The sequence below is a fragment of the Fringilla coelebs genome (genome assembly GCF_963513975.1).
Source record: "Fringilla coelebs genome assembly, chromosome: 16".
NCBI classification, from domain to species: Eukaryota; Metazoa; Chordata; class Aves; order Passeriformes; family Fringillidae; genus Fringilla; species Fringilla coelebs.
Genome location: NC_140042.1, coordinates 1,875,415 through 1,897,672, shown reverse-complemented (window position 1 = coordinate 1,897,672; position 22,258 = coordinate 1,875,415). Strand labels below are relative to the sequence as shown.

The window sequence follows — 22,258 nt, the reverse complement described above, 5'->3', positions numbered from 1 at the left end:
CCATCCAAGCACACCAGCACTGAAATCCTGGGAATTCTATGGAATTCCTGCTTGGCTGTTAACAATTAGTCCCCATTCCAGCTGATGTTTTGTCGGATGAGGAAGTTTGGGAAAGGCAGGTGCTCTGCTGGGAATTCTCAACAGGAAAATCCAAGCCCAGCCTGAGCACACCTGAACCCTCTCCCAAAAAACCTGCCTTGGAATTCTCCACCTGCCAGAGGAGAGTTCGGGAATGCCAAACCCAGAGGCTCCCCCAAACCCAAAGGAAATGACCTTTCCTCCCCCAGAGTCCCGAAGTTTTCCATCACAAGCACCTGGATTAGGGAATAAATCCATCCTGACTCACTCCTGCCTGTGACAACACAGTGCCCTCCCCAAGGCCAGCTCCATCCTATTTTTCTTATGGAATTATCATTCCATAGAATATTTAAGCATCAATTCCTCCTCTCCATGTACAAGTTCCCCCCTCAGGGCTGGAAATCTCAGTTGCAGTTGCCCCAAATCCCTTTTTTCCAGCATCCAGGCTCTCAGGAATGCTGGAATGAGCACCCAGGAGGGCGCTGTTGATGTTAGGCCTGGCTTAACCAGCAAGAAGCACTTTAGGAAGAGGAATTTAAGCCCAGATTTGCTGCAAGCAGAGACTTCACCCAACAAGAGCAGAACCAAGAAATCAGCTGGGGCCAAGGAGCTCCATTTTCCAGAGAAAGGAAATCGGGAAAGGGATTTTTCCCTATTAAATGCAACCCTTAATGGATCCCTGAGTGTTTTGAGGAATCGCTACAGGACCAAAGTTGGTCAAGATTTTGTGCAAAACAAAAGCAGCCCCACATCCATAAAAACAGTGGGATTTTCCCTCTGAATATTCCTGCACTTTCCCAGGAGGAATGTGCAATTCCTGCTGGGCCGACTGCTGGGGAGAACCAGGGGTTTGTGTGGGGAGCTGAGGCAGATCAATAATCAGCTTATTAATAAATAATGGGCTTAATAAATTAATAAATAACGGGGAGAGAGGCAGGCAGGGATGGGGGGCAGGGAGAAGCAGGAATTCTCCACACAATGCCCGTGCTAAAAGCTCACTTCCCAAAGATTCCGGGCACAAACTGACAACTCTCGCTCGCACCCAGCATTCCGGGGAAAATTCCATCTCCTGGATGTCACGAGCCAGAGGAAAACGCTGCTGGATGATTATTTAACATTCCTAAAGCCGGGAAAGGACACCGGGAACGGCAGAGATTTAAGGGATTCACTGTTCCCTTCCTTCCCTGCAAGTTGCAGCAGAACAAAAGCGGAGGGGACTTTTCGGGAATGTGCCTTTCCCAAAGCAACTCCAGCTCCATTTTTCCCCGTCGGGAAAGCTCCCGTGCACTCGCGGCTCTTATATAAACAGCGGAGGGGCTGATCCCCCCCGGCATTCCAATAAAACCAAGGTCGCCTTTGCAATTGCGAGGATTCCCATCCCGGCGAGCCGCGAGTGGAGTTGAGGGATTTTTTTCCCGCTGGGAATTTCGGGGGGCCGCTGCTCCGCACCCCCCGAGCGGCTCCGTCCTGCCCGTCCCGGACACTCGCACGGAGCCGCTGCGGGACCTTGGCGTGTCCCCAGCACGGGGCACACGGGGGACACTGGGGACACGCTCCCGGCGTGTCCCGCTGCCACAAACCCCCCTTGTCCCCCTCTCCGAGATGGCACTGGGGACACGCCGAGGACACGCCGGTGGCTCCGTGGCATCCCCGGGCGCTGCCGGCAGCGGGGACGCGCAGCTCCGCCGGGATGCTCCGGCCACGGGAGGGTCCCGGGGGTGTCGCGCTGTCGCGGGGGGTGTCCCGAGGGAAAGGATATGGGTTACAGACCAGCCTGAGGCACCAGCTGCGCGGGCGGGTGGTTTGCTTGAGGCAGAAGAAGGCGGTGGGTGCCAGCGCCGGGTAAGGCACCTGCTCCTCCTCCTCGGAGCCCAGCTCGGCGGGCGGCTCTCGGCCGGGGGAGCCGCTGCTGGAGCCGGAGCCGCTGCCGGAGCCGCTGCCGGCATCCTCGGGCGGCTGCTCGGCGGGGCGGCGCGGCGCTGGCAGCGCCGTGATGGGCACCCGCACCTCGGCCGGGCGCGGCGGCTCGCGGCTCTCGCCGGCGCTCATGGTCGCGGCCAGCGGCACCTGCGGGGCGAGGGCAGCGGGTCAGGGCCGGGCCGCCTCCGCCGCGGCTCCCGGGGATGCTCCGCCGGGTCCCGGCGCTCCAGCCACAACAAAGGCGGGCGGGGGGAGGTCGAGCCTACGCCCGGGCGCGGCCGCTCCCGCCCCCCACGGCGAGCTGGGGGTGCCCCCCACCCTTCGGGGACCCCCTGGAGGAGCCTTCTGGCGTTGGATTTTGGGGGATGGTGGATTCTTGGGGGGTGTCCTACCTCAGTTGGGCGGAGCGCGGTGTCCCCAGGGGCATAGCCGTGCCTTGCAGCTCACATGGGACCGGCGACAATCGCGGCTCCGGGGGGTGGCCGAGCCCCCCCCAGGCACGGTGGCACCCCCAAAATCCAGCGGGGAGGAAGGGAGGGGTTGGGGCTCGGCGTGCGGCGCCCGTCCGCGGGGATGGAGGATGGAGGAAGGCTGGAGAGAGGAGGAAGAGCAGGAGGAGGAGAAGGAGAAGGTGGCGGGGGCCCTTCCTGAGCCTCTCCCGACGGTAAATCCCAAGGAGCGAGGAGGAGGCAGCTCCGCCGAGCTTCGCCCGTGCCCAACAGGAAACTTCGGATTTACCGGGGGAGGAGGGAGAGCGAGGGGAGGGGAGAGCGGGGGCGGCGGGGGCGGGGGCCGGGAGGAGCCGGGGCAGCCCCGCATCGCCCCCTCCCCCGCCTTTGTTCGGGCTCCGCGCGGCGCTGCGGGACGGGAGGGCACCCATGGGTGGGGGACAACGAGCCGGGGACCCTCTCAAAGCATCCCCGGGCGGGCGGAGAGGATTTGGAGCGGGAGGAGCGGGTTTGGTTCCGCTTCATCCTGCGAGGGCTGCGCGGCTCCGGCACCTCCAAGGGGGGGAGATCCCAAAAGGGCGGGGATGCGCCCCCAGAAAGGCAGATGGAGCCCCAAAAAGGGGGATCGCCCCTCCCGGAGCTCCCCAGCCTCTGTCTGAGCCCAGGTTGGAGGTAGGGACGGTTTAATAACTAAGCTCGGCTCTAAGCTCGCAGCTCAGCTGCTCCAGGGTTTAACTCCCAAGAAACTCCCAGGGATCCCAAGAAACAGCTCAGGGAAAAGTCTTCACAGGCTTCAGCTCTTCAACTCGGCTCGGGAAGTTTTATTCCTTTGAATTCCTTGGAATTCTGTGAATTCTCTCAGGTTGGGGGTGCGGGGATGGGATAGAAATCCGGGAGTTGATGGGTTCCCGTCCCCTGGAATGTTTTCAGGAGTGCGAGCTCATTATCCAGCAGCACATTCCATTTGCAAATGCAACTCCCGGTTAATAACTGGGAATTGATTGGGAAGAGAGGTCAGGCGGCTTTCAAAGCACCCAAAGCTGAGCCTAATGGGGCTCCTAAAGAGCTGGGATGTAGCGGCGATCCCACTGTTTTATGGGATGCTCCCGGGTTGGGGTGAACAGGGTGTGGCGATTTTAGGGAAAAGCCCCGCCAAGCAGGAGAGAGAGGAATGGAAAAGACCTCGAGGATGGAATCCAAGCATTCCAAAAATTCATCAGGATCCATCCTGTCTGCAGGGGCTGCTTGTGGGAATGCCACGGGGATAGGAGGGATATGGGAGGACAGATTGGGGTGGGGCACATGGGAAAACCCGAAGGGAATCACCAGGATCTCCTTCCAGTTGAATTCTGCTTGAATTCCTTCCCTGGGGTTGAATTCCCTCTGTTTCCTGCCCTTTTTGCCAATGTTTTCCATGAAAACCCGGGTGAATTTGTGGGAATTCTGAAGGATGTGGGGTTTCCAGCCAACGTGGGGGCTCAGTCACATTGTTTCCCAAGCTTTTGGGATTCCTGACTCTGGGAAAGAGAACTTCAGAATGATGAGGAGGATCCTTGCTCTGGCCACATCCCTGGAATTGTTCAAGGACAGGGCTTGGAGCATCTTGGAAGAGTGGAAGGTGTCCATGTGGGGAAAAAAAAATCAACTTTAACTAATTCCAACCCAGTGCAAGATCTGCCCTGCTCCTCCCAATTCCTTGTGGGATCCTCAGGAATTAAGGGAGGGAATAAATCCTCATGCCAGGAAAGTGTGGGCTCCTTTCCTCCAGGGATAGATTTGGGGATGGATTTGGGGAAGGATTAGAGGATGGATTTGGAGATGGATCCAGCATTCTCGGGAGCATCCCTGTCTTATGACACCCTGCTGGAAAGCTGGGAATTTTACTGCCTGCCTTTGGGATGGGGTCGAGGCATCTCCTGGTCCCTCTTTCTCCCCATTCCCATTTGTTTCCACCTCCTGTTTCCCTCTAGAAGTCATTGTCCTGAGCTGGAGGATTCCAGAGTGGGAAACTCCGGAAGAGCTCCACCAACTCCCAACCACATCTTCCCTCTGGAATTTAGGATTTGTCCTAATGAGCTGGGAGCAAAGTGTGGAATCTGCAATACAATCCCTGCTTTGCACAGTTCCCACCCTTTCCTTTCCCTTTCCCCTTGGTGGCACCAAATCCGAGGGAACAAAATCATTGGAATTGCTGCTAATTCCTGAAATTAATTATCTGGGATGCTGATGGAGAGCTGGATGTGTTGGAGGAGTTCATCCAGCCAGGGATCCACCCAGGAAATGTCGGGATGAATAAATTTGGGATGTTTTAGCAGGAATAATTTAACTTGGGATCTGTGGATCCTCCCAATCCCTTTTCCATCCCAGAAATTGTTTGGCTTTTCCCTTCCAGCCTCAAAGTCAAGTCCAAGATCAGGGAGTGCATCCAGAGGGGAATTTACCTCCCTGCTAAAGTTTGGGATGGAGTAGGGAATGTTCTGGCTGAGGATGGATCAGGAAGGACAAACCACATTCCAAAGGTGCCAGGGAAGAACAGCCAGGATTTGCTCCTGCTCTGGTAGTCTCATCCACCTCTTTCCATGATTCTTTATGGATCACTCCCTGCTCCTTTAATGCTCTGCTGGTTTTATTGGGATTTATGGCATTCCCACCCAGCCTGGGAGGGAACAGCTGGGGATTGATGATCCCTAATCACATCCCAAACTCCTGGAAGTTCTGAGGGAACCAAGATTCATGGGAAGGAGCATCCAGGGATTTATGATCCTCAAGTGCAAGCATCTGGAAATTCTGAGGGATCTCAGATCCCTGGGAAGGAGCAGCCAGGGATTTCTGATCCATAACCACATCCCAAACTCCTGGAAGTTCTGGTGGATCCCATATCCCATTCCCGACCCTCTCCAACCTCGGGAATGTCGCTTCCTGCCTCCATTTGTCCTCTTGGAAAAGGGGTTCGGGAAGAGCTGGGAGCTGGATCCCATCTCCATCGATTGTGTGCCCTCTGCTGGCAGCCTCTTTTCCAGGGAAACCGGGAAAATCCCGCTGGGAAGGATTTGGGGCTGCCCTTCAAATATGGGAAAATCCTTGGATTCGATCTGATCCTCACAGGAATTTCCTTCTGCTGAATCCCAGACATCCAAATCCCTGCAATTCTTTGCTTCCAAGAGACCTCAGTATCACCCTATCCCTGAAAAAAATGAGGGAAAAGCAGGGATTTATGGAATTTATCCCGGCTGATATCCAAAATCAGTGGGAGAGCCACGGCAGGAATTCGCTGTTTTCCAGAGAAGCTGGGATGCCCCATGTCTGGAGAAATCCCAGGCCAGGCTGGATGAGATTTGGAGCAACCTGGGATTTGGAATGGGATCAGCTTTATCCCTTTCCCACCCAAACCATTCCAGGCATTTCAAGAAAACCAGAGAGGGAAACACTGTTGTTTTCCAGGAAATCAATTTTTAAGGGAATTTTGGATATTGGGAATAACTTGAACCAAGCCACCTGCACTTCCTAAACATTCCCTACAAAGTTCCTTCCCTCATCCAAACTTTGCATTCCCGAAATTCAGGTCAGCACCTCCAATTCCCAGAATTCCACTTCCAAGCTGTGATTATTTTTTTGGGAAGCTCAGCACTTCTCCAATCGGAATTTTCAGCCCAGAATAAGGTCACTCTTTGGGGAACCTTTGGGCTGGGTTAAAAACTTTGGAAAAGTCAGAGTTTATTCCTGATAATCCTCAGGGATGAGTTCAGGGAGGAATTCACCTCCTTGGGCCAGGGGGGAATAAAGTAATTTAATTTCTTTGTTATCTAGGAGATTCCTTGGCCTCCTGGCCTGGATGTTCATTTTTTGGGGTTAACAAGGAACGAATTAAGCTGGAAAAAAGGGAAATCATCTTTTCCACAGATAACTGGGATGAGCTCCTTATCTGGCCTCTAAAAACCGGGAGCAGGAGGGGTCAAATGAGCCCAAATGATTTGGTGATCCCAAAAAATGAGGTGAGAGCTCCGGAAGCTCCGTTCTTGACCAAATTATCCTGGTTTTTTGGGGATAGAAATGAGGAGAAGCAGCCCCAGCTTCGAGGGCCCCTGGAATTCCTGGCACAGAGGGGCTGCAGAGCTGGGATTCCTGGCACAGAGGGGCTGCAGAGCTGGGAATTCCCTCACAAATCCGCAAAAAAACAGGAAAACTAGGAGCCTCCAGCCCACATGGGGATGAAATCCAGCTGATCCCAACTCTAGAAGACAAAACATTTCCTGTTCCAGAGCTTTCCCTGGGTGCTCCAGACCCTGAGGAAGGACACCCCAGAGGATCCAAGCTCATCCCAGCAAATCCAGCTGAAAGATTCTGGAAAATTCCCCCTGGAGCATCTCCTATGCCTGCAGCTCTCACCAGCCTCATCCCTGTGCTGCTCCAGCCTAAAATATTCATGGGAAGCCTCTAAAAGCCCAGCTTAGCCTCTGAAAGCCTGGTTTAGACTCTAAGGCTTAGCTTTGACTCTAAAGGCATGGCTTTGTAAAGTCCAGCCTTGTCTCTAAGGGCCCGGCTTTGGCTCTAAGAGCCCAGCTTTGTAAAGCTCGGCTTTGGCTCTAAAAGCCTGGATAAGAACAAATCTTTGGGAACGATCCAGAGGCTGAAAGGAGCCTCCCTCGAGGGAATTTAAGCCAGGGAAAAGTGGGATAATGTGGGATTGGGAAATGCAGGAATGAGCTCCCTCCAGGGCCCGGGAGGTTCTTCCCATTCCCATCCCACATTCCAAGGGCAATTCGGGAATTTTCCTTTTATCTCCTTTGCTCTCCTCCTCTTCTCAATGTCCAGCCCAGCCTCTATCCCTCCTCCTCAGGAACAGCATTTTCCATGATTTTCCCTAAAATCCCAGCATTCCCACAGAATCTGTGGCTGCCTCATCCCGGGAATGTCCAAGGCCAGCCTGGAGCTTGGAGCAACCTGGAATTGTGGAAGCTGTTGGGATGGAACTGAGCTTTCCATCCCAAACCATTCCCTAATTCCAGAGGCTCAGGATTGCCCTGCAGGGGGCTTTCATTCCAGCAGGATTCCCAGGGAAAGCTGGAGCAGCTTCCCAAGATTCTGGGCTGTCCATGGACTTCATTCCCAGTTCATTTCCCCTTTAAAGGAGATTTTTTGGATATTTTAGCTCCACTAAACTTTATCTGGAGATAAGGAATAACAAAATTCCCAATCCAGTTCCATCATTACTCCTGGTTTATGGCTAAATTCATGGATTTCTTTTGGAATTCTCTCTGGGCAGAGAATTCCCAAATTTGCCCAGCCCAGAGCTGCCACTGGAGTTTGGGAATCATCCCCAAAAATCCAGATTATTTGACTTTTCGAAGATAGTTATGGGATATTTTTGTCAATTCCGATTCCCACTCATCTCAATCCCACTTCATCCCAGAAAACCCCTTCCCGTTTTCTCCTGCAATTCCAAGCCTTCAGGATCCACAACAGCTCCAGCTTGGGAATTTTGCCTTTTTTTAACTCTTTTTAATTGGATTTTCCAGCTGCATTCTCTGATTTTCTCTCTTCCATGGGCTTTGCTGCTGGAAGGGAATCCCTGCTCCACTCAGGAATTCCTGGGGCTGGAATTTCAGTTGCCCATGGCAACCTCTAATTGCCGATGAAAAATCCTCCTTAAAATTCCTTTTTCCTCCCAAATCCAGCAATTCTGTATTTTTCCCGAAGAAAATCAGAATTTTTATGGATCCTTGACCTCCAAGCTCCTCTTATTCCCTTTTCCCCCTTAATTTTCTTTCATTTATCCCCTAAAATTCCTTTCATTTCCAACGAGCTCCTTGTGCCACTGATTATTCCACGGCAAAATGATTCCAAACCCTCTGGAATCTTGGAAAATCACCTGGAAGTGTCTGAACTGGGAGCGGCTCCCTGGAATTGTGCTCCACTCCCAAATATTCCTATTTATCCACGTATTCCATCAAGGAAAAATAAAGGTGCTGGAGGGTTTCCCTCAGGATTCCCTCCCTGGGATTTTCCCGTTTGTTTTTTTTTTTTTAAGGAATGCCGACTTGAAACTCGTGGAGTGTGAAATCCTGGCTGGGCGTTTCCATGGGAACCAGCCGGGTTTTCCTGCCGAGGATTCCCGCTGACCTCACTCCCGCTGGAATCTCTCCCACTCCCGGTTTTCCCTCCGTTTCAATGCCCAGTGTTCCCACTCTCCTGGATTTCCCTCTTTCCATTTCAAGGATGGAGAATTCCCGGCATTAAAAAAGTGGGATAAAACCACCTAAGGCTGGTTTTCCCAGGAAAATCCCCTCAGCTGCGTGGGGATGACTGAAATCTCCAGGAAGGATGGAGAGGGAATATTCCCAAGGGTATGGAATGATGGCAGAAGGGGGAATAGCTTCCAACTGCCAGAGATTAGGGATAAATGGGATATTGGGAAGGAATTCCTGGATGGGAGGGGCTGGGATGGAATTCTCAGAGAATGTGGCTGCCCCTGGATCCCTGGAAGTGTCCAAGGAAAGGTTGGATGAGGATTGAGGTAATGGGAAGTGTTGGGGTTGGAATGGGATGAGCTTTAAGGTCCCTTCCCAATCCAAACCATTCCAGGAGCAATCCAGGATCATCCTGGCCTGGCCATTCCAGAGTCAATCCCACAAAAAAAATGGGATTTTAGGATAAAAAAAGAGATGGAAATGGGATAAGCGATCCATCCTGGGAATGACCCGAGCAGCAGGAGCCTTCAGGTTCCTCCTGGAATGGGAAAGCTTTTCCAGGAGGCTCCTCTTGCACTCCAGATTCTCCCAGGAGAAAAACAATTCCTCCTTCTTTCCCATAAAAATGTTTTCCAGGCTGGCATGAGAGAATTCCAGTGTCCCCATCCATGGCAGGGGTGCAATGGGATGCTCCATAAAATCCCATTAATCCAAACAAATTCCATGAAGGAAATTCCCTTCTCCAATTTTTCCAGCGGTGCTTTCCCTTCCTCCAGCAGGAACAAAGGGATCAAAAGCTCCTGCAGGAAGAGCCATCCCAAAAAGTCATGGAAAGGGCACATTAATAAGGGATGAGCCAGGAGGAGGCAGAAATGCAGGAAGAGCAGCAGAGCCTCATTATCCCAGATCCCAAAATTCCTCAGGAGGCTCCAGCAGAGCTGAGCCAGTGAATATTTTATAGGGAAGCTCCCATTCCCTTCCTGCGTTTCCGTGTGGCCTCTCCCGAAAGAGCGATTTGCTTTGGAAAACAAAGAATGTTCCCTGAGTGGAAAACAAGGAATGGTCTCCTGTATGGAAAACAAGGAATGTTTCCTGAGTGAAAACAAGGAATCCCACAAAACTCCAGGCACAGTGCTGGGATCAGAGCCAGCAACACCTGGAATATTCAAAATCCTCCCCCTTCCTTCCCCAAATCCCAGCACATCCGACTTTTCCCTTTATCCCGGAGAATCCCCTGCTCCAAATGCTGGGAATAAAATCCCTGCATTCAAATCCCCCTCCAGCCCGGATGAAAATCCCTTCCTGTGGCACAGCCACATTCCCTGACCCCAAAATTCCCTTGGATGTGCCCCCCCTCCCTCCCGTCCCCTCACACCGGGATCAGCCAGCCGGGAATGTTGGGATTGGGATGGCTCCAGGTTTTTTTCCCTGCTCCAGACGGGGAATTGGAGCTGCGTGGGCGAGCGGCTCCTGCACGGCGGCAGCGCCGCAGGCACACGGAGGAATGTGTGCCGGGAACAGCGGGGACGGGGGGCACGGGAACGCCGGGAATGGGGGACACTTGTGTCCCTCTCCCCTCCCCAGGAGGATCAGTCCATCCCTGATCATTTTATTAGGCTGGAAAACTGGGAAAGACGGGAGGGGCGGGCTCCTTTCCCTTTCCTTGAGCTGTCCCAGGCATGATTTTTGCATCCCTCATCCACCCTTCCCAAATTGCTGCCAGCATCCAAGAAAATCCTCTATCCCTCTTTTCCATGAAGGAATCAAATAAATGACATCACCACTTCCCTACACAGTAAATCCCAGAAATTCCTCTATGCCTCTTTTCCATGAAGGAATTAAATAAATTACATCAGCGCTTCCCTACGCAGTAAATGCCAGAAATTCCCTCAGATCCCATTTATCCTTGGGAAAGATCCTAAACCCAGAACAGACCTGGGATTACTTGCATTCCAGGGATTATTCCAAAGCTAATCGGCTCTGGAGCGGAGCGTGGGGAGGATTGGGAGCAAACAGGATTGGAGGCTGGAATTCTCTTGTTGTAACCCAGCAGAGATATCCATAATTCAGTAGGGATATCCATAATCCTTCCCAAAATTGCCCTCAAAGCTCTGAGGTGCTGGGAGAAGCTGGAATCTGAGCAATAATTCCTTCCAAATCCTGCTTTTCTTGTACATTCCCAGTTTTCCAAAATGGGAGTGATTCCCCTCTGCAGGAATGGGGAGGTGCTTTTAAAATCCACCTGTGGGCGGGATTCCCTGTGGAAATCCGGGAATTCTGCCCACACCTGCCGGGTTCATCCTGAAGTTCTGCCAGCTGGAAAAAGCACCTTTCATAAGCCAGAGAATTCCATAAATCTCATCAAGATCCACATCTCCTGCAGGAGATCTTTTCTTTCCCCTTTCCTTTCTTCACCTTTCGTACCTTTCCCCCCCTCTTTTCCCTCTTCTCCCCTTCCCCTCTTTTTCCCCTCCTTTCCCTCCTTCTTTTCCCTTTTCCCCAACAGGACCAGAGTCACAGGAAAGGCCTCAACACCATTTGGGATTAAAAGCAGAACAGAGAGCACAAATGCGTTCAACCGAGCGGCCAAAACCCAGCGGGGGCTCTCCGGAATTTTCTTGGGGGAAACCGGAGGGGTTGGAACTGGGATGAAATCCTGTCACCCGAGCCTCTTTTTTTCCAGGCTAAACAACCCCAGCTCCCTCAGCCATTCTTCCAAACGTTGGCGTTCCAAGCCCTTCATCTTGCTGCTCTCCTCTGGATACGTTCAACATCAACGTCCTTCGTACCGTTCCATGAGGGCCGCCCCGGCCGCCATGACACCTCCCTCAGGCACCTTCCCGCCTTTTTCCGTCGCCATAGCAACGAGCTGCCCTCGACCGCCATGACACCTCCCTCAGGTACCTTCCCGCCTTTTTCTTGTTACCATGGCAACGAGCCGCCCTCACCATGGCCGTCCTTGGGCCCTTGGAAAGGCCAAGGGCCAGACCCTCAGGCCACAGGGGAGAAAAAGGCTCTGAACTGCCCACCCCTGGCACATATACCCTGCTCCCAGGCTGCTTCCCACACAGGATTCTTCTGGAGGATTCCAGAAAGCTGAGAGTGCGCTCTGGCTTCTCCACGTTGTGACTCCTAAAGCTGCCTGGGAGAAGGAATTTCGGGTCAGCTCTGCTGGCACAATCTTTGGCCGAGGCTTGGCTGCAGCCAAGGAAAGCTCCTGGCTCAGGGTCACCTTTGCTGCTCAGCCAGACACCCCGAGTGCCCCAGCCACAGGAAATTGCTGGATCCGGGCGGTGCCAGTGCTGGCAAATGCCAGACCTGGGTGGTGCAGCGCTGGCAATTTGCTGGATCTGGAGCCCTGGCACCGGCAAATTACCAGACCTGGGCGGTGCCGGGGAATTGCCGGATTTTGCCTTTCTGTGCCAGCAAATTGCTGGACTTGGGCTGTGCTGGCACGGAGAAATTTCTGGGTCTGGGCTCTGGCGGTGGCATCAAACACCAAATTTCAGGCTCCAGATGCTGCTCAGCACGCAATCTGGACCTCTCCCTTCCTTCCTGGAATGAGGCACCCTCACCCTCCCAAAATCCCCGGCATTTCCCCTCAGCCCTCCGCAGCTCGCGGCCTTCATTCACCGCGGCCTTCCCAATTTAACTGCAACCGCCTTCCCGTTACCACGGCAACGAGACGCGTAGGGGCGGGCACAGACAGCTCATTCACCAATCAGCACCGCGCTCTGTGCGGACCCGCTCTCTGATTGGTGAGCGCAGCTGTCCATCAACCCGCGGGCCCGCCTTGCCGTTGGTTGCCGCGGTGAGGGGAGGACGCTCGCGCGGGAGCGGCGAGCGGCGGAGGCTCCGCCATGGCGCAGCCCGACGAGCCGCACCCCCCGGTCGTTCCCTCCCTCCCGCTGCCCGGCAAGATCTGCGATGTGGTCGCCAGCGAGAGGCCGCGCTCCTGCAGCGGCATGGCCATGTCCGGCCTCCGCACCTCCAAATACCATCCGCCCGAGTGGAGCCGGCGCAACGCGGGCGTCTGCTACGAGGCGTACATGGCGTGCGAGCAGGCGGAGCGCGCCCGCGCCGAGGCCAAGCACCTGATCAAGCATGCGGCCGCCAGCTCGCAGCGAGCCCAGGGCAACTCCAAGGCCACCCTGGCCCAGCGGCTGCAGGACATCCAGTTCTGGAGGGTGGAGATGCAGAAGGAGATCGTGGAGCTGGACGCCGAGACCAACCAGCTGGTGGCCCAGAAGCTGCGGCTGGAGCGGGCGCTCGATGCCACCGAGGTGCCCTACTCGGTTGTCATCGATAACCTGGAGTGCCGGGAGCGGCGGCAGCCCCCGGACCTGGTGATCGATGAGGTGGAGAGGCAGCTGATGAAGGTGAGCGGCACCTGGGCTTGGTGACAGCCCCGGCGCTGCTGCTCTGGTGGTGACAGCGCTGAAATGAGGAGCAGCAGTGAGGAGGTGAAGCTGTGGCTGCTGGAAGCGTCTCCTGAGATTCGCGGTCTGGCGCTCCTTCCTGCACTCCCGGTGTCACTCTGAGGATTTGTTGGAGTTCTTGCTGTGTTTAAAAAGTGTTTCAAATCACTTTGGGAAGTGTGGCTGGAGGAGAGCAGATCCCTCCCTCAGCTCAGACCCCAACAAAACCAACCCAGAGTTCTGCACCAACACAAAAATCCTATTCTGGCATAAATTCCTTCTTGCCTTGAAATCCCCTCCTCTCTGCAGGTTACACTTTAAAACTCCACAATCCAGAAGTTCAGGAACACTGGGATATTCCTTGGCTGTTCCCATGCTCAAATTTACCAAATTTTGGCAGTTTCTGTCATTAACTCTCCCCGAATTTTGCCACGGTGATGATCCAACCCTGACACCGAGATTCCTGTCAAATTCCAGTGTCATTCTTGTGCTGGACGTTACAAAAACCACATTTTCCATCCCGGAATTACACCTATTCCAATATCCCATAAATTAAGTAATGATTATTCACCTGCAGCCTCCAATCAGAGTCGATTCATGATCAGTTACTCATTAAACCAGAGGAATTATATTCAAAAAATATGGATCAGACTGAAACCTGGCAGGGTTCCGGGGATTATCCTGGGAAGAACCAGGAATTGCTTGATCCCTGTGGATTCTTCCCAACTCAGGATATTCTAGGATTCCACATCAAAGGCATGATAAGATTTAGGAATATTTTGAATGGGAATTGAGTGTAATTTCTGATTTATAATCAATATTTAAGAGGTTTTTCCCGTCGAAAATATAAACAGGGGAGAGTTGGTGCAGGATATTTCCAGGTGGGAATTGTTACGATTTTTAGGTTGGAAAAGACTTTAAAACTCATCAAGTCCATCCTGATTAATCTGGTTCCAGGCATGGGGATATTCCCTGATTTTTCCCTATCTCAAAACTGAGCAGGGAATTCATTTATTCCATTTAATCTGATGGGATTATGGAATCCTGGAATGGTTTGGGATGGATGAGATCTTAAAAATCATCGATTCCCTCCTCCTCCCACTGTTCTCACCCACTCCCACAATCCCAGGTTGCTCCAAGCCCCTTCCAACCTGGCCTTGGACATTCCAGGGATGGAGCAGCCACAGTTTCTCTGGGAATCTGTGCCAGGGAAGAATTCCTTCCATAACAGGACAACACTCAGACTTTTCCATGGAATCCACAGAATTCCCAGGCTTTTGAAGTATTCCAGGTTTTTCAGCCTCCATAGGTTTAGAGCTGAGTTCCCTCGGGATCTGCTGACTCCAAAATTCCAAGTTTTACCATGACAAAGTGAGAATAGATAAGGAAATTTAAGGATTTATCCCCAAGTTGCTCCTCAGGATTGCGTTTCCTGCTCTGGATCCATGGAATTGTCCCTGTTTTTCTTTAGGAAGCGGATCTGATCCGGGATATCCGGGATCTTCTGAAAAGAACCATCATCCAAGCTGCCACCCAGATAAGGTAAAACATTTCTCAGGACTCTTCAGCCAGATAATTCCTGGGATAAAGGTGAACACAGATCTCAGCCAGGCCAGGCTTAGGAGCTGAAGGAATTCCATGTAAACCCAGATTTTCAGGTAGATTTAGATTTTCCTGCTTTCCACGACTGTGTTGGATTTGTTTTCCAACACTGAATTCCAGTGCTATAAAAATATTCTCTGGATATCTTCTCGGAGAATATCTTTGTATTATTAAAGGGATTTTTGGGATCAAAGGAGCTTTCCAAGAGGAATTTTTTTTGCCACCAGAGGTCAGTGTGATCTTTAAATCTGGAATTTCTGCGCCAGGCTTGGTGTTCCTTGCCATTCCAAAGGATTATTTCATTGGAATTTCTAACAAACCCTTTGGAAAGATGTTATTGTATCCTAAATTCCATCAATATAAAGGAATCATGCTGGGAACTTCATCTTCTAGTTACCTAAATCCTTCAATCTGCTCCTGTTCTATCTGATAAAAGAAATATTGTTTGTAAAAACATGGCTGTAAATGCCAATTAATATAAAGTAGCTCTGTTATATTAATTAGAGCATGAGAGGAGCCTAATGAGTTTAATTTGGGTGTTTTAATTGTTTTAGGATCATTTAACCCCATTTTAGCCCAGTTTTATCTCCATTTTAGCCCCATTTAACCCCATTTTAGTCCAGTTTTTGTCCAATTTTATTCCCATTTTCCAAGGAATTCCCAATTCCTTGGCTGAGAGTGACACCTGGTGTCACTGGCTGATAACAACCCACAGGCTTTTGTAATTAGAATCATTATAATTATAATTAACTGAGCCATGTGTGACTCTAATTAACAACAAAGCAATAATTTTAATCTGACTATCATTAAAGATTATCCAGTTCCATGGGCAGGGACCTTCCACAATCCCAGTGTGCTCCAAGCTGGCCTTGGACACTTCCAGGGATCCTGGAGCAGCCACAGCTTCTCTGGGAAATCTATTTCAGGGCCTCCCCACCCTCACGCTGGAATTTTTTCCCAAAATCCCATCTTGGTCTGGCTCCTCTTCCAGGGAATGGTGGTGGGAAGGGAGAGTTTGGGATTTTTCAATCCACAAGGAATTTCACGGTCCTGTTTCCCTGTGGAGCACCGAGGGTGGAGCTGTGCTTCCCAAAGAGGGCTGGGTTGGGAATTCTCTTGCTTCCAGCTGAGCTGTGATCCCAACTTTCCAGATCCAACCGGATCCAGAAGGAGAACTGCGAGCTGGACTGGTCGGATAAGGTGGAGACGTATCACATCGACGACAAATGCCTCAGCTACTGCGCCGACAGCACCAACATCCAGTACCACCCCAGCTCCGTCAAGTTCGAGGAGAAGTGAGTAATTCCCAGCATCCCCCTGGGACAGCACACCTGGAATGCCCAATCCCAGCTGGGACTGGGTGTGGGAAGAGCTTTGAGGCAGCACCGTGGATGGAAAGGCTGTGCTGGATGTCCTATGTGGAATATTTGGGTTGGAAGGTCCTGGAAGGTCATCTGGTTCCAATCCCAATGCCTTCCACCATCCCAGGCTGCTTTAAACTCCATCCTTGGGTTTTTCCAAAGGATGGGGCAGCCACAGCTTCTCTGGGAATTCTGTTTCAGCCCCTCCCCACCCTCACAGGGAATTCCTTCCCGATATCCCATCCATCCCATCTCTCCATGTGAAGCCATTCCCTGTGTCCTGTCCCTCCATCCCTTGTCCCCAGAGCCTCTCCAGCTCTCCTGGAACCCCTTCAGGCTCTGGAAGGGGCTCTGAGCTCTCCCTGGAGCCTCCTCTTCTCCAGCCTGTCAAGATCCTGTTTTTTTTATTTCCAGCCTGTAAATCCTAGATATATTCCCAGGTTTATGTGCCAGAACTGAACTGGACAAAAAATGTGCAAACGTTTTGAGCAGCTTTAGCTCAAGATGGAAGGACTGATTTTATCTCAGACTTTAGTTCCCTCTGAAGCCACAGGAGAGAGAGATTATTTAATTGGGGATTTTTTATTCATTTGAGAATTTTTATTGACTTATTCAAGAATTTTCAAATTAATTTGTTTGAGAATTTTTATTGATTTATTAGAAGATTTTTATTAATTTATCCAAGAATGTATATTAATTTTTCAAATATTTTAACTGATTTATTAGAGGATTTTTATTGATTTATTAGAATATTTTATATATTCAAGAATATTTATAAATTTATTTGAGACTTTTTATTAACTCACTAAAGGATTAATCCTGTTCCTCACCAGAAATCCACACCACAAGCAAGACCCGAACCAACCAGCATCCAACCCCCCTTTCCCAGAGAAATAACCATTTTTTAAAGCCAAAATTCCTAATTTACCCCATTCCTTGTTCTTCCAGCGCCTCCACAACGAAGTCCTGGGCCGAGTTCAGTCACGACAACATTTCCAGGGCAGAACAGGAGAAATTGGCGTCGGTGCAGCTCCGCTCCCTGATCAACAACATCATCCACGACGCGTCCGAGGACCTGCGCATGCAGCGGGCAGCCGTCGACGAGGCCTTTGACAACCACTGCAGGGAGCTGGACGAGGCCAAACTGCGCCTGGAGAACCAGCTGCAGCAGGTCCGGGGCGCCTCCTGCAGTTCTGGCGTCGTTAAACCAAAAAGAAAAATGTTTAATCCGCGTAGGAGTGAAATATTTTTGTGTCAGATTAGGATGCGGGGAGAGGTTTTGGGGTTTTGTTGTGATCTTGGTGGTTTTTGTTGGGATGGAGTTCAGTTAAACGCTTTAATCTTGAATTAAACACCTTAATCCAGATTTAAACCCTTTAAACATGAGTTAAGCTCTAAAACTGGGTGGTCGGGGAGCTCTGATTGAGCCAGGATTCACAGATTTTTCTGGAAGAGCAGTGAAGTCAACCTGGCAGGTGACTTCAGCCTCCTCCAAGGTGGAGCAGCTCCTTCCTTTGTGGATTTTACTGGATTTTTCATGGAATTCTGTGCTCTTTAAAAGTTATTTGCTGGTTTTTTTAAATGATGTCCTGCTCCTTCTTTAAACACTTTGGGAGTGAAGATTTTCTTTATCTCTGGACTGAGGCCATTGGAAATGTGGGAAAAAAGTAATTCCTTAGCTCCTGGTGGCAATTCCTGGGGTGGGGATGTGTTGTCATGCCACAGAACACATGGAAGAGGTTTTGAGGGAATATTTCCTGCTTCTTTTCAGACTGAAAATGGGATTTTCAGCATAATAATAAAAGTAAAGAGGTCAAAACCACCACAGTACTTTTATTTTTTAATATGAACAAGGGCTGGCTTTTCCCTTTTCAATATGGAGCAGCTCCTTTTTTCTCTTTTAGCCATTAGCAAGTATGGAAAAAGTAATAATTCCTTAGGATCTGGGAATGACAGCTGGATATCTTTATTCTTTACATGTGTATCAATGGTTATGAAGGGAAGAATTTTGGGATTTCCTGTCTTTTCTTTTGAAAATCAGGTATTTCCAAGCTGATCAACAGCTCTCCTTCAAAGTAAATTGATTTTTTTCTTGGACTTCCAGTTAAAATTTACATTTCAAAGCACTCCATGGAGGTGGGATGTGTTTTCATCCCACAGGAGACATGGGAGAGGTTTGAGATCTCTCCCATGGTTTTGGGACGTGGGAGAAGCTGCAGAATATTTTCTGTTTTATTTAAACTAAAGCTGTGATTCTCAGTGTACTATTAAAAACAAACAGGTCAAACCCACCTTAATTCTTGTATTTAATCTTAAATAAAATTAATTTTATTATCATGTAAAATGAAAATTATTCTTGTTGTACTTCACTTCATTCCCCAGACTGGTGGTGAAAACTTTAACACTTCACCATGAACAGATATTTTTGGGGATGATATTCATCATTGTTTGAAGATGTTTTTTCCCCTTGGATTTTCTCTCCAGATGCTGAAGGATATTGGGGATGAAGAAGCCAACATTGCAAACCTGAAAAAAGCCATCAGGGACAAGGAAGCTTTCCTGAAGGTGGCTCACACCAGGCTCTACGACAGATCCTTCAGGCCCAACGTCGAGCTCTGCAGGGATGAGCCCCAGTTCAGGTCATTCAATCAACCCCAATTTAGGCAATTAACCCCAATTTAGGTCATTAATCAACCCCTCCAAGGCTCCTGTTCCATCCCAAAGGGATTTTGGGCAGTTTAAAAATTTTTTTTTACCTCACACTTTTAATTTTTTACCTCACGACTTTTAGTTTTTTTACTTGAATTCAGAAATTACTTTTCAATTCTGTAGTTGATCTTTATCCCAAATCAAATCTTTTCTTGGATTTTTCTGAGGCTTTTTCCTGATGGATTTTAGATTCTGTAGTTGATCTTTATCCCAAATCCAATCTTCTCTAGCAACTTCTCAGAGGTCTTTTCCTGATAAATTTTTAGGTTCTGTGGTTTATTCTTATCCCAAATCCAGTATTTTCTGGGATTTTTCTGAGGTTTTTTCTTGATGAATTTTAGATTCTGTAGTTAATCTTTTTCCCAAATCCAATCTTGGATTTTTCTGAGGTCTTTTCCTGATAAATTTTTGATTCTGTAATTGATCTTTTTCCCAAATCCAATCCTGGATTTTCTGAGTCTTTTTCCTGATAAGTTTTTGATTCTGTAATTGATCTTTACCTCAAATCCATTCTTTTCTTGGATTTTTCTGAGGTCTTTTCCTGATGAATTTTAGAATCTGTAGTTGCTCCTTACCCCAAATCCAATCTCCTGGATCACCATCCCCTGATTTTTCATGGCTAACCCAACTCTTTCCAGGCTGGTGAGCGAAGTGGAGGAGCTCACAGTATTCCTGGAGGCCCTGAAGAGAAAACTGATAGAGGCAGAGCAGAACCTGAAGAATTTGGAAGAGACCAGGATGAAGCTGGAGAAGGAGATTGCTGTGAAAGCCAACAGCATTTTTATTGACAGGCAGAAGTGCATGGGCTACCGAGTTCGCTACTCCATGGACCTGGAGGCAGCGAGTTACCAGCAGTGATTTCTGTACCCAGCCTGCAAAACTCAGGAGAAAAACTATTCCTTCTTTTCTGTTCAGCCATTGGCAAGTGTGGGGAAAAAAAAAAAATCTGTGAGCTTTCATATGAAATAAAATGAGAAATTGTACATTGAAGTGTTGTGTTCAGTCGGCTTTCATCTACTTGGGATAAAATCCTTCCCTTCCCTTCCCTTCCCTTCCCTTCCCTTCCCTTCCCTTCCCTTCCCTTCCCTTCCCTTCCCTTCCCTTCCCTTCCCTTCCCTTCCCTTCCCTTCCCTTCCCTTCCCTTCCCTTCCCTTCCCTTCCCTTCCCTTCCCTTCCCTTCCCTTCCCTTCCCTTCCCTTCCCTTCCCTTCCCTTCCCTTCCCTTCCCTTCCCTTCCCTTCCCTTCCCTTCCCTTCCCTTCCCTTCCCTTCCCTTCCCTTCCCTTCCCTTCCCCCTAATAATTAAATAGGAGTGAACATTTATTAGGAATAATAAGGAATAGGAGTGAATATTTCTTAGGAATAATAACAATATCCAGGTGGAAATAAAATATTTATAGCTTGAAATGAGAGCAATAAAACTGAGGATCACCCACTCAGTAAGGAATTTAAGCTGCTCAGAAATTATTAATAAAAAAATCAAATTTTCCACAAATTTTCCATGTTTGATGCCAATCTGCCCTTGGGAAAACCACTCCCAATCCATGGCACCTGCTGAGATGAATCTAAGGATTTTAATTTTAATTTTTTTTTCAAGGAAAAAAAAAGATAATGTAACCAGCTTGGGGATGCAATCCTGAATTTCCACTTCAGCACTGGGGTGTGGAGCTGGTGCTGTGTTCTGGCTTTTCCCTGGAAGCAAAGCCTGTGGATGAGCTGTTATTCATCATTTTATCCACAATTATCCACATCCCCAGCAAATGCCATGGAGCCATTATTGGGCATTTGTTAAATATGTGACGTGTCCAAAACCAGGGAAAAATGACCAGACCAAAAATACCATCATTTCCTGTTTTACTGGGATTTATTTAACCTTTAAAAAGCAGCTGCCCAAAGTGGGGAAAAAATTCCTTAAGGGCAAAATTCCCACAAAAAACCCTGGCCAGGGGCATTTGCAGAGCCCATGGATAGGGTATGGGGTTAGAATTCCTGGGATTTTGTGTTATTTAAATTCAGGATTACCCAGGAATTTCTTTTCCTGCTCAAAGCTGCTCCCCTTCCTTTGGGGATGTCAAGGACGGTTTGGGATCCAAGAGTTTGGGTTCTCCTTAGGGGTTTTTCATGGATTTCTCCTCATGATTGCATTTCATAGCCCTGATTTTGGATCCTGTGGGAGAAGTCAGGGAATCCTGGAATGACTGGGGTTGGAAGAGACATTAAAGCCCATCCAGTTCCAACTCCAACACCTTCCACCATCCCAAGTTTTGCCAAACTCTGTCCAACCTTGAACATTCCAGGGATGGGGCAGCCACAGCTTCACTGGCATTCCATCCCAGCCTGGAATTTCTTCCCAAAATCTTTCTTCTTTTTATGTCTAAATGTATTTATGATATAGAATTATTATATTTTATAGGATTATGACTGAGGGGAAAACCCTGGAGCAGCCTTGATCCCACTTTTCCCCAGACTCCAAGCAGCAAAGTTTTGCTCCCACCCCTCCCAACCAGCAGCACTTGGAAAAAGGGAAACCCCAGCGTGGGAAACTTCAGCCTTTAAGGGATAAAAAGTGAAAAAATGGGCTGGGAAAAAAGAATCCAAACATCCCAAGGCATTTAAACAAATATTCCAACACATTTATCCAATACCCTGACACATTTATCAAATATCCCAACATTTATCACCCTCTGCTGATAAGAGGGATTTTATTCCCAGCCTGTTTGAAAGTTGGAGGGGGAAGGGTTGGGAAATTCTGGTGAAATGGAATTCCTTTTCTTTTCTATAAAATCCAAATGGTTTGGGTTGGAAAGGACTTTAAAAATCACCAGAATTCTGGTTTTAAGGAGCATCTCTGCTGGCGAGGTGGGGTTTGATCCCATTCCCACCCTGCCAAGGGCAAGGAAATGTTGGGAGAAGGATTCCAGGGCAGTTGTGCCTCTCAGGGAGAATTCCCAGCCCCTTTCCTTCCATCCCAAACCATTTCCCTGCCTTCCCTCCGGTGGTTCCTCTTGTTTTCCCACTTCTCCCGCAGGGAGCGGCGGTGCCAATCCCTGTGATTCAATTCCTGGGGATAATTGGTCTGGAGGGAAAATGGAATGAAAAGCAGAGGAGGCAGAAATGAGATTATTTCCCAGGCTCCATTTAACTGCCTGTGCCATCGGAGCGCCCCAGGAACGGGCAGGGCCCATTTGGCTGCAGTGGAAATGTTTCATTGCTGGGAAAACAGAGCCAATTTGGCAGATTATTGTAATTAGTTCAGACTGGATCTGCTGGAGAGAGGGAGGCTGGGAGCTGGGATAATGAAAAATTCTGGAAAAGCAGTGAGGAACCAGGCTGGGAAAGCTGCACAGCCCCAGGGATGAGCAGCTTTGGGATGGGGTTGTGGGGCCAGGGCTCTTCGGCTTCTCCTCATCCCAAATTTTGCATCCATGGGTCAGTCTTCCCTTCCCTTCCCTTCCCTTCCCTTCCCTTCCCTTCCCTTCCCTTCCCTTCCCTTCCCTTCCCTTCCCTTCCCTTCCCTTCCCTTCCCTTCCCTTCC

At 49.6% G+C, this 22,258-nt stretch overlaps 2 protein-coding genes across 2 annotated transcripts in view; one reads left to right on the top strand and one right to left on the bottom strand.

The window, feature by feature from the left end:
* Positions 1–2,512, bottom strand: part of CACNA1H (calcium voltage-gated channel subunit alpha1 H) — a gene marked incomplete at its 3' end in the record, with an annotated part of 149,392 nt that extends 146,880 nt beyond the window's left edge. The window contains exons 1-2 of the mRNA XM_084216540.1: positions 2,391–2,512; positions 1,838–2,145 (exon numbers count right to left, since the gene is read on the bottom strand). Of these exons, the coding sequence (XP_084072666.1) occupies positions 1,838–2,127 (290 nt within the window). The 5' untranslated portion in view covers positions 2,128–2,145; positions 2,391–2,512. The remainder of the gene's footprint in view (positions 1–1,837; positions 2,146–2,390) is intronic.
* Positions 2,513–12,495: 9,983 nt separating this feature from the next.
* TEKT4 (tektin 4) lies at positions 12,496–19,583 on the top strand (the record flags this gene model as incomplete). Its single annotated transcript, XM_084216242.1, has 6 exons — positions 12,496–13,014; positions 14,525–14,595; positions 15,807–15,950; positions 16,965–17,187; positions 18,501–18,655; positions 19,364–19,583. 6 exons carry the CDS (start codon positions 12,496–12,498, stop codon positions 19,581–19,583), a joined length of 1,332 nt encoding a protein of 443 aa, XP_084072368.1.
* Positions 19,584–22,258: the final 2,675 nt, after the last annotated feature.